General features: G+C 39.6%; 1 protein-coding gene across 1 annotated transcript; it reads left to right on the forward strand.

Annotated features, from left to right (window-relative positions):
* The first annotated feature begins 873 nt into the window (after window positions 1-873).
* On the forward strand, window positions 874-8,733 carry LOC150068127 (vomeronasal type-2 receptor 116-like). The gene is made up of 7 exons (XM_090342996.1): window positions 874-921; window positions 1,669-1,767; window positions 2,263-2,451; window positions 2,493-2,510; window positions 4,187-4,414; window positions 6,844-6,967; window positions 8,015-8,733. Exons 1-7 carry the CDS (start codon window positions 874-876, stop codon window positions 8,731-8,733), a joined length of 1,425 nt encoding a protein of 474 aa, XP_090199122.1.
* Window positions 8,734-12,319: the final 3,586 nt, after the last annotated feature.

A 12,319-nucleotide genomic window follows, 5' to 3' on the forward strand; every position in this document is an offset into this window, starting at 1 on the left:
CTCACCTGATAATTGAGATCTTGTTCTGGCTGATAGTGTAGGAAGCAGTGTTCAATATGTTGGGTGTGTGAGCATAATGGCTATAGAATCTTTCATAAAGACCACTTCTCAAAGTTGCTCTTAAGTTGAACATTCATTACTAAGCCTGGCCTGCCATAAAAACACATAAAATCAATTGAGTAACTCAAAATCCAATTCATTTTTACACAGGTGGAGCTAGTAATCCTAAGGTAAAGGAAACAGAATATGCAATGTGACATAAACATCTAATCCATGTTTAATCCATGGACAAAAGGTTTTTGTTTACACACGCATAGTCGTGAAGAAAAAGCATGCTCTCTCTCAGCTTAGGTACATTTGTGAATCTCATTCAGAATTAATTCTATATAGAAGCAAAAGCCATGGCACTTAGTTTTTAGAACATAATCTGAATTAGGCTAAGGGTTTGTATATCAGAGGTACATATTAATCTAGGTAATAAAACATTATGTCTATAGAGTCATAATTTCTTATGTCTATGTAGGTGTGTTTATATTTCCAGTACCATGTCCATAGCATTTGGTATGCAATGCCTCACTCTTGTACTGTTTGGATCTAATAGCCACATATTAAGGATACCATGTGCCTTTTCTTCCTTTGGTCTTCACTTGTCTCACTCAACATGATTCGCTCTAGATTCATCCACTTCCCTGCAAATACCATTATTTTATATTGTCTGTTGGCTATGTACAATTCCATTGTCTATATATACCACATTTTCTGTATCCATTCATCTGCAGTAGGGCATCTGGATTGCTTCCATCACCTAGCTATTGTGAATAGTGCAGGGATGAATATAGCTGAGCAGGTGTCCTTATCACATCTTGGGTTATGATGTTCAGTGTAGATGCCGAGAAGTGGTATGGTGAGATTGGAGAGAAGGTCAGTTTTCAGTTCTTTAAGAAACTTCCACACTGCTTTCCAGAGTGGCTGAACTTGTTTACAATACCACCAGCAGTGTAGTAGGGTTCCTTTTTCTCCACGACCCCGCCAGCAACTGTCATTGTCTGAGTTCAAAATCTTGGCCGTTCTTGTTGGGGTAAGGTGGTATCTTAGCGTTGTTTTTATTTGCATTTCCTTTATGACAATGGATGATGAACATTTTCTCATATGCTTTTCTGCCATTTTAACCTCTTCTTTTGATAAGACTCTCTTTAGTTCCCTTGCCCATTTAGTGAATGGTTTGTTGGGTTTGTGGGGAATTAGTTTCTTGAGTTCCCTGCAGACACTGTATATTAAGCATTTGTCAGATGTATTATTGGTAAATATCTTTTCCCAGTTTTTTGGCTATCTCTCTACTTTTGTGGCTATGCTTTTATCTGTGCAGAAACTTTTTATTTTTAGGTAGTCCCATTTATTGAGTCTCTCTCCATTCAGTTGTTACCATGGGATTCTCTGCAAGAATCTTTTGAGGTATGAAGAGATGATGAGCAGAGTACTGGTGACTCATATCTGTAATCCTATTTAGGAAATATCTCCAATTGAACAGAACAAAAGCAGGAAGTGGGATGTGTGGCTCAAGTTTTATAGTATAAGCCTTGATGCTGATTCTTAACATACTTTAGGAATGAGACTGTGATTCTTGGCAATATTCTCACTCATAGACTGTACAAATTTCTTTCCCTTTAGCTTACTTTTGTGCCTTTTGTTCATGCCCTGAGTGACAATAACAAGTTTCCTGCTCTCTATCAGATGTCCCCAAAGGACACCACAATAGCTGCCGCCATGGTCTCCTTACTGCTTCACTTCAGCTGGAACTGAGTGGGAGTATTGGCTTCAGAAGATGACAATGGTTTGTGGATTCTTCCTGAACTGAAACAGCAGATGATCAAGAACAGAGTTTGTGTAGCCTATGAGGTACTGATCTCAAGCAAAGGCATGTTACCTGCAATCAAATTCATGGAAGTGTATAATCACATGAATAAATCTCCCGCAAATGTTCTCATCATATATGGTGATAATGAGTCACTAATAGATTTAATGATATGTATTGAGCAACTTTTGATAACAGGCAAAGTTTGTATCTTGAACTCACAGTGGGATTTAAACTCAAGGAAACATTTCATGCTAGGCTCATCTCATGTGCCTCTCATTTTTTCTCACCATCATGCAGATGTATCTGGATTCACAGATTTTGTCAAGGCAGCTAACCCTTCCAAATACCCAGAGGACTTTTTCCTTGTGAGGCTGTGTTTTCTCTCTTTTAATTGCTCTGATTCTGAGTCTGACTGTGTGACGTGGGAGAACTGTCCTGATGCCTCCTTGGATTGGTTGCCTGGACAAACTTTTGACATGACCATGTCTGCATACAGTTACAATATCTACAATATAGTGTATGCTGTGGCCCAGGCCCTCCATGAGATGCTTCTTCATCAAACAGAAGTTCAAACCATGGGAAATAGAAAAGGGACAGTCCCTCCCCCTGCACAGGTATTGTCTTCTAATTTGGAGAGCACACATCCTGCATAAAGGCACTTCCTAGAGAGTTTCTTAGTGTATAAAAGTAAATATTTCTGATGTTTTTCCAATACACAGGAAATTATTTTTGTTTACATGTCTGTGAAGAACTCTAGGCATGAGTTCATATGCTGTAAAGCATAAACAGGCCAGTAACAAAAATAAAATATTTTCCATGTTTCTATAATTCATTTTTTGATGTTTTGTGTGGGTTTTTGTTTGTTTGTTGCTTGTCCTAGAGATTGAAGTAATGGGCTGGGTGTTGTCTCATGGTCTATTTGTACTCAGAGCTATCACTCTACTGGTTAAGCCACAACACTGTTTCCAGCTTTTTTGAGTAGTTTTATTAGAGACAGGAGTCTCATAGCCTTTTATGCCTGGACCGATTTCAAATGGGTGAACCACAGATCTCAGGCTCCTGAGTAATTAGAATGATAAGCACGGGGCACAGAATCTTGGCTTGTGAATTCATTTCATTTCAAACATCTTCAACATGTTCATAACTGTTTTCAAAAATGTAAATTCAGGGTTCCCCTAAGTTCCTTCAGTAATAGTAAATGATGATCTGTTCAACACCATTACCTGTATTTTTCATAATTGGTCAAGTTTCATTGAACTCTATTAAAATTTTAGCAAGCTCTAAGCGAAGGCATTCATAAATCTCTTATATATTTTGGTTGGGGCAAACTGTAGCTAAGCAACTGAGTATTGTCTCATTCCTTGCTGTTTATATGATATCTTTCTTACTCTCCCCCTGCCCTCTCCCCCTCCATCTCCCCCTCCCTCTCCCCTACCCTCTCTCTCCTCTCCCATTCCCTCTCCTCTCTCTCTCTCTCTCTCTCTCTCTCTCTCTCTCTCTCTCTCTCTCTCTCTCTCTCTCCCTCTCACTTTCACTCTCTCCCTGTCTCCATCCACCCTATAACATTCTCTCTCTGTCTCTGTCTCTCTCTGTCCCTGTCTCTGTCTGTCTCTATCTCTCTGTCTCTCTGTCTCTCTCTGTCTCTCTCTCTGTCTCTCTCTCTCATCCTAGAGCTTGAACTCAAGGCCTTAGCACTGTCCCTGAGCTTTCTCAAGGCTGCCATGCTACCACTTGAGCCACAGCACCACTTCCGGCTTTTTCTGTGTATGTGTTTCTGAGGAATGGAATCCAGGGCTTCTTGCATGCTGAGTGGGCTCTCTACCACTAGCTCTCTCCAAGCCTCAATATTGGTTTCACTTTTTAAAAGCCTCTGCGCCTTTTTTGAAATACCAGTGTGCAGAAAAATAATTTTTATTTTTCCATAGAATTTTTCGGGGGAGCCAGCCACTGGTGGCTCACGCCTGTAATCTTGGCTATTTAGGATGCTTAGATCTGAGGATCATGGTTCAAAGCCAGCCTGGGCGTGAATGTCTGTGAGAATATCTCCAAAGAAACTCCAGGAAACCGGAAGTGATGCTGTGGCTCAAGTGATAGAGCACTAGGCTTGAGCTTAAAAAGCTCAGGGACTGGTACCCAGGTCCAGAGTTCAAGCACCAATGCTGAGTGAAAAAAAAGAGAGATTTTTTTCTAGGAGAGTTCATTAAGTGGCTGTGCTATTCTTGGATTCTGAATTCAGAAAGAATATAAAGGCAATCAGGACCTATTCATAGATCAGGTTTTCTGCCTTAACTCTAGGATGTACTTCACCATAATTTGATGGATTTCATTTAGCTTCACCCTTTTCTGAAGACCATCCAATTTTACAATCCTGCTGGAGATCTAGTGATTTTGGATGCGAAAAGGAAGCTAGAGCCAGAATATGACATTCTGAACATTTGGAATTTTCCAGAAGGTCTTGAACATCAGGTGAAAGTAGAAGTGTTTTCTCCATATGCTCTCCATGGCAATCAACTATTGTTATCTGAAGACATGATTGAATGGGCCATAGGAACTGCAGAGGTGGGTTACATCTAATCACAGTGATTGTAAAGACATGTACATAAGAAAAGAATCACGCTTAAAATGTATACCTGGCTGAGTGCCAGAAAATTTTCTTCGGTAATCCTAGCTATTCAGATAGCAAAGATTTGATTAACACCAATTAAAATGAGCCCAAACTGGCATGTCTGTGAGACTCTTATCTCCAATGAATCACCAAAAATCTGGAAATGAAGCTTTGACTCAAGTAGTAGAGTGCTGAACCTGAGCAAAAATGCTCAAGACCTGCGCCTAAATCTTGAGTTCAAGCCCCGGGATCAGAATTTAAAAAAATTAAACATGTCACTAAATATTGATTTAGAATATTACCATTACAACAGAAAAACAAATGTCTTTCTTAGTAGATTTCTAACACTGTGATAAAGTCCCTGGTGAATGAGTTTGTTGGGTTGAAAGGTTTATTTTGCTCCCTTCTGGAGAGTTTTCAGTCATTACTTGACCTGCTACTTAGGCATCTCTGGTGAGAGGAATCATTGAAGAAGCCTTTCAGAAGACTGGTCACTGGAAACAAGACAAGGATATGATGAGCCTGCGGTTCACATAGCCTGATTCAAGATAGAACATCCACCATCCTCTTCTCCATTTTACATAGAAGTAGGAGACAATGTATAATGACATATATTCCAGGAAGTTACATAGGACCATACACTGAGACTGACTTAACTTTCTCACCATTAGTTTCTACCTTTATAAGTTCCATACTTTTCAACAGTTCAACAGATTACAAATCAAGACTGCACCACATAAGCCTGTGGGAGTCTATTACAGTGTTGAATTAATTGACTGCATTCACCTGCAGAAAACACCATGCTTATACAAAGATAAATGGAAAGCCCACAGAGTGGGAGAAGATCTTCTCTAGCCAGACAATAGACAAAGGCCTCATATCTAAAACATATATACAGCTCAAAAACTGAAATCTCTCAAAAATAAATCCTCATCGAAACAATCATCACATTAAAAGGTGGGCTAAAGACTTAAAGAAAGGGCTGGGAGTTTAGCCTAGTGGTAGAGTGCTTGCCTAGCATGCATGAAGACTCAGGTTCAATTCCTCCATACCACAAACATAGAAAAAGCCAGAAGTGGTGTTTTAGCTCAAGTGGAAGAGTGCTAGCCTTGAAAAAGCCCAAGGACAGAGCTCAAGCCTGAGTTCAAACCCCAGGATGGGCATTAAAAAAAGACTTAAAGAGAGACTTCTCTGAAGAAGAAATAAAAATGGCCTATGGACACATGAAAAAATGCTCGACATCTGTGGCCATAAAAGAAATGCAAATGAAAACAACTTTGAGATTCCACCTCACACCAGTTAGAATGGCTATTATCAAGAACTCTAATAACAACAGATTCTTGGAAGGATGTGGGCAAAAAAGAATTCTACTACACTGTTGGTGGGAGTGTAAACTCTTTCAGCAACTCTGGAAAGCAGTATGGTTATTCCTTCAAAGACCAAACAAAGAACTCCCTTATGACCCAGCAATCCCACTCCTGGGCATTTAATTAAATGTCCAGAAACAAGGATACTGAAGCTATCAGCATCATTTACTATAGCTAAGATATGGAACCAACCCAGATGCCCCGCGGTAGATGAACGGATCAAGAAAATGTGGTATTTATACACAGTAGAATTCTATGCTGCCATCCAAAAGAATGACATCAGCCCATTTGTAAGGAAATGGAGAGATTTGGAAAAAAATATATTACATGAAGTAAGCCAGACCCAAAGAAACATAGGCTCATGGTTTCATTCATCTTTAATAATTAGTACACATCTAGGATTCTCCTGCATTTTCCTGGTAGAGGATCACAATAGCTCAAAAGCTATATGCATATGACTGTGTAGGATGAGGCCAAGCAAAATCAACTCCAGGATATGGAGACAAAAGTTTTATTTTTGTGATTGTTGTTTTTAATGTACCATGTGAAATTATTTATTTTCTCTCTTGCCTTTCCCCCCTTATGGTTGATCCCCTGTTGTTAGTGTACCTGATTCTGGTACCTATATTTGGTACCTGTGAATTGTATATGGATTTATTTGTTTATTTGAAATAAGGAAGGGAAAGGGAAAAGCAGATAATGAGACAAAGGACAAAGGGTAATCAGTGTAACAGTGATATCCACAAGACAATATGTTGGTAATGAACTTTGCAGCTTGGGAGGGATTGGGGAGAGGGAACGTGGCCGAAAACATGGGAAGGGTTAAAAATGTTTGAGAAATAATGTACTCACTACCCAATGAATGTAACTATAACCCCTTTAAACATCACCCTGACCATAAAATAAAATTTGACAAGAAGAAATGCCATGCTTAATAATCTGAGTTTTTAAACAATGGGCTTTTTGTGTTCTGTATAATTCTGAAGAGTTATTGATACATCTGTGATTTTCCTCAGACTCCTCACTCTGTCTGCACTGAGATTTGTGCTCCTGGATTCAGGAAATCTCCTCAGGAGGGAAAGGCTGCCTGTTGCTTTGATTGTACCCCGTGTCCTGAGAATCAGATTGCTAATGGGACAGGTAAGTCCATATCTTATGACGTAAAGTCAATGCAAAAGTTGTAGGTTAGGATTACAGAGACTGTTGGGGCAGTATTGCTAGGAAAGTATGACAGAGAATGACTTTGAATTACCTATTTAGTAATATTTTCTAGTGTATTGCAGGAAACGTTATCTCCAGGAAGGCCTCTTATCCATAATCATTAGGACAAGTGTAAGATCTCACATGAAAATAAATGTAAGTATTATTAAGGACAGCGTTCTTCTTGAAACTTACATTTTGTCCACACAGAAAACATGGATTTTGCCTACCTTTATTTTTCAGTGCAGAGTACTGTTCTTGGCACAGGCAAGTGCTCAGTAAGGTGAAATCTTTTCAAGAAGTAAGCATAACTACAGAGTATCCGAAAATGTTTTATCTCTTCCTACTGCTTCACAGATGGTTAGCTGGACAACCATAATGAGACGAATTTAAGAAGATACCCCAGGGATAAAATCAATGTTCTATACAGACATGTAGGAAGCTTTAAGCTTTACAATTACAATTTCCATAGCATTGTAGGACTGTATAGAGTTCTGTTAATAAGAGTAAGTAAATCAGTAGAAAATTGATGTTAGGTATTACAATACCCCAACTGTCACAATAATAATACATGTGACAATCACTGAAGGAAAAAATTGACTATGAAAACTTGATAAAGAAGAAGAGAGAAATGGGAGGGTGTTATGCTTTAGAAAAGAAACAAAAATATATATGCGTATTTGATTGTTTGAAATCGGATAGGGAAGGGAGGAAAACAAGATGAGGGGTGGAGATGGGGGGAGGAAATGGGGACCAAGACACAAGAAAGGGTATCAGTGTATGTGAAGTAATTCACCTTCTATGTGGTGAATATAATGTAACGCTTCTATTAATTACAATAAAAATATATGAAAAAGGAAAGAAATGAAAAGAACTTTTACTGTAAATGCTGACGTTAGGATTATATCTAAGTAAAAAATGTTTGAAATTTTTTGAAGAGAAACAATTCAGAACAAAAGACTAATACTAGCTTACTCTTTCCCACAGACATGGAGCAGTGTGTGAGTTGTGCAGATCACCAGTATGCCAACACACAGAGAGACGAGTGCCTCCTGAGAGCACAAAGTTTCCTGGATTTTGGAGATCCCTTGGGCATGGCTCTGGCCTGCATGGCTCTTTGCTGCTCTATGCTCACTGCTGCTGTGCTTGGATTATTTGTGAAACACCAAGACACTGCCATTGTCAAGGCCAATAACCGGGCTCTCAGCTACATCCTACTCATCTCCCTCATCTTGTGTTTCCTCTGTGCCTTGCTCTTTATTGGCTGTCCCAACACAGCCACCTGCATCCTGCAGCAGATCACATTTGGAGTTGTGTTCACGGTGGCTGTCTCCACAGTGTTGGCCAAAACGGTGACTGTGGTCCTGGCCTTCAAGGCCACTTGTCCAGGGAGGAGGATGAGGGGGCTGCTGATGTCTGGGGCTCCTAAGCTCCTCATCCCCATCTGCACCCTCATCCAGGTGAGTCTGTGTGGCCTCTGGCTGGGAAGCTCTCCTTCCTTTGTGGACACAGATGCACACTCTGAACATGGCTACATCATCATCCTGTGCAACAAGGGCTCCCTCACTGCCTTCTACTGTGTCCTGGGCTCCCTGGGCTCCCTGGCCCTGGCCAGCTTTACGGTGGCTTTTCTGGCCAGGAACCTGCTTGACACCTTCAGTGAGGCCAAGTTCCTGACCTTCAGAGTACTGGTGTTTCTTTCCTGATTATTGCCTCATTCCTCTCACTGTTGGCGTACAGGAAGGCAGTTGATTTTTGAGGGTTGATTTTATAGCCTGCTACTCTTCCAAAGTTTTGAATCAGCTCAAGGAGTTGGGGAGTAGAGTCTATAGGATTCTTTAAATACAGAATCATGTCATCTGCAAAGAGGGATAGTTTGACTTCCTCTTTCCCTACTTGGATCCCATTTATGCTTGCTTCTTGCCTTATTACACTGGCTAGGAATTCTAGTACTATGTTAAAGAGTAGTGGAGAGAGTGGGCATCCTTGTCTCATTCCTGATTTTAGCGGGAATGGCTTTAGAATTTCACCATTAAGTGTAATACTAGCCGTGGGTTTCTCATACACAGTCTTTATTATATTGAGGAATGTTCCATGGATTCCTAGTTTCTCCAGAGCTTTTAACATAAAGGGGTGTTGGATCTTGTCAAATGCCTTTTCTGCATCTATTGAGACAATCTTGTGATTATTGTCCTTGCTCCTGTTGATGTGTTGAATTATATTAATTGATTTGCGTATGTTGAACCAGCTTTGCCTCCCTGTGATGAATCCAGCTTGATCATAGTGTATAATTTTTTTCATGAGTTGTTGTAGACGTTGGCCAGTATTTTGTTGAGAAGTTTTGCATCAATGTTCATCAATGAAATAGGTCTATAGTTCTCTTTCTTTGATGAATCTCTGTGTGGTTTGGGCATGAGGGTTATACAGGCTTCATAGAATGAGTTTGGTAAAGAACCTTCATTTTCAATTCTGTTGAAGAGCTTGAGGAGTATTGGTGTGAGCTCTGCTTTGAAGACCTTATAGAATTCAGCTGTGAATCCATCTGGCCACAGCTTTTCGTATCTTGGAGCCAGCTGAGAGAGGTGGGGGAGGGGTCCTCGCTTTCTGAATTTTTTGATAAAGTTGGATGTGAGCTTTAAGTGGATTTCTTTTCCAGTTTGAGTCCTTCTGCGTTGCTTTTTGAGTTTGTTGTTCTGGATTTCTTAAGATAATTGGCTCGTGGGACTCCCTGGTTCTCTCTTTTTGTGAGAGAGACCTAGGTAGCATCCCTATTGTGTTGGCGTCATCTTCCTTCTGCAGTGAACATTTTTATGCTAGTGGCTTTAGTATGACAATTTTTATGGACTATTGGGTAAATGCCAAGGAGTAGGATTGCTGGGTCATACGGGAGCTCTATGTTTAGTCTTTTGAGGAATCGCCTTACTGCTTTCCATAGTGGTTGACAAGTTTACACTCCCATGAACAACAATCCCTCCAGGTTACTGACCAATTTTTTTATGAGTACATTTCTTTTTTAATAGTGTTGACCTCTTCCCTCCTTACATATCTATTCTTTTTTCCATATATTTTTATTGTAATTAATAGAAGGGTTACATTACATTCGCCAGATGGAAGGTGCATTACTTCACATACATTGATACCCTTTCTCATGTCTTGGTCCCCATTTCCCTTCCAGCCACTCCCATCCTCATCTTGTTTTCCCCCCTTTCCTATCCAATTTTAAATAACCAAATACAAATATATGCAATATATCATATAACAAAGTGAGATACTGTAACAATATGAGATAACCAAGGGACGGTAAAAGAGATGAGAGATATCATAGTACATTAAGGACAACAATCACTCATTATATGGCTTTTGTTTCTATATCCTAGAGGTCATACTATATGGCCTTATGTATCTAGGTTTTGCTTTATTGCAAATCTCTGCTAGAAGAGTCCAAGGTTTCTACTGATTATGACAAATGAGAGAAACCATTGAGCCTATGTTCCTTTGAGTCTGGCTTACTTCACTTAATATGATTTTTTCTATGTCTTTCCATTTCCTTACAAATGGGGAGATGTCATTCTTTCTGACAGCAGCATAGAATTCCATTGTGTATAAATACCACATCTTGTTGATCCACTCATCAACTGAGGGACATCTGGGTTGGTTCCATATCTTTGCTATGGGAAATAGTGCTGCACTGAACATCGTTGTGCTAGTGGATGTAGTATGTCCTCGTTTCTGGACAAATGGGTAAATGCCAAGTAGTGGAATTGCTGGGTCATAGGGGAGCTCTATGTTTAGTGTTTTGAGGAACTGCCATACTGGTTTCCATAGTGGTTGAAGGAGTTGGCACTCCTACCAGCAATGTAGTAGTGATCCCTCCTGGCCACATCCCCAGGAGCAGTTGTTATTAGTTTTCTTGATCCTGGCCATTCTAACTGCTGTGAGGTGGAATCTTAAGAGTTGTTTTGATTTGCATTTCTTTCATGACCTTACTGGCCAATTTTTACAGGAGATAGACACATATCTAAAATACTGTGCCGACATTTATTTATTTATTTATTTATTTATTTATTTATTTATTCATGAGGCGTGAACTCTGGCCTGGGTGCTGTCCCTGAGCTCTTCAGCTCAAGGCTACCGCCCTACTCTTGAACCACATCCCCTCTTCCTGTTTTCTAATGATTAATTGGAGGTAAGAATCTCTTGGCTTTGTATTTCCTGGGATGGCTTTGAACCGTGATGCTCAGATCTCAGCCTCCTGAGTAGCTAGGATTACAGGCATAAGCCACCGCGCCCGGCCCACATAGACATTTAAAGAAAAATAATTGGGGAGTGACAGTAAGAACAATGTGTCTCTTAAGTTGTCACTTTGTTTAACTCCTCAGCATTGTTTAACTCCTCAGCAATTACATCTCTCTACACACTACATCCCAAGTGTGGTGAAGGAATCATGTATGCGTATGTGAGACCATTGATGTTGATAAAGAGGTAGGAGAGGAAGGGACTGGAAGGTTACAGAAAGAAGAAAGATGAGAAAGAGGGAAAAGAAATGGATAAAAATCACCCTAGGAAATGGCAGCTGAAATTTGTCTCCTCATCTTTTTTTTTCTTTCTTTTATGGCAAGTGATCAGTCAAAGAAAAGTAAATGAAGAGAGTAAATGCAAAGCCAATTTTGTTGCTGTTCCAATGTTCCAATGTGTTAAGACATATAAAATTAAACAATGGACTTGGGTCTGGAAGTGAAGATATTCATTGTGTTTTAGCCAATAAAATTAACTATGATTGAGAAAACTCCTTTATTTCACATGTTAACCTGAAAAAAAATTAAAGAAAGATATTGGGGTTGTAATTCAAGCTTATTAAAAATGTCTTCTAGGAGACTAGGAACCATAGCCTTGACTGAATGAACCTCAGCTGAAATTATAGCTTTACCCATAGACACACAACCACTCTGTACTGTCCCTACATTACAATGACTTTATTAAAGCGTTTTTCTTTAAAAAAAAATAAGGAAAAATATCTTTCTCATGTTAGAAAATTTAAATATTTAATTTCATAGAGTAAGACATCCTCTAGTAAATGCCTTTGTTTTTGGTGTGTGCCTTGTAAAATAAAACAAATCACCTGTGAAGGGAAAGGCACTGGTTCTTCTCTATTTCTCATTGTTTGAACTTCTGTTTGATGAAGAAGCATCTCATAGAGAGCCTGGGCCACCTCATACAGTATTGGAGATGTTATAACTGTCTGTACACATATCATGTCAAATGTGTGCCCAGACAGCAAATCCAAGGAGGCGT

This window comes from Megascapheus bottae, chromosome 1 (genome assembly GCF_031878675.1).
Source record: "Megascapheus bottae isolate mThoBot1 chromosome 1, mThoBot2.hap1, whole genome shotgun sequence".
NCBI lineage: Eukaryota > Metazoa > Chordata > Mammalia > Rodentia > Geomyidae > Megascapheus > Megascapheus bottae.

Bases quoted from the DNA above. Each gene is read 5' to 3' on its own strand.
- LOC150068127 (XM_090342996.1), top strand. From the start codon at position 874: ATGTTCAGTGTAGATGCCGAGAAGTGGTATGGTGAGATTGGAGAGAAG. The intron at 1,768-2,262 runs GTCTCCTTACTG...TCTGATTCTGAG, and splicing joins CCACAATAGCTGCCGCCATG to TCTGACTGTGTGACGTGGGA. The intron at 4,415-6,843 runs GTGGGTTACATC...GATTTTCCTCAG, and splicing joins GGGCCATAGGAACTGCAGAG to ACTCCTCACTCTGTCTGCAC.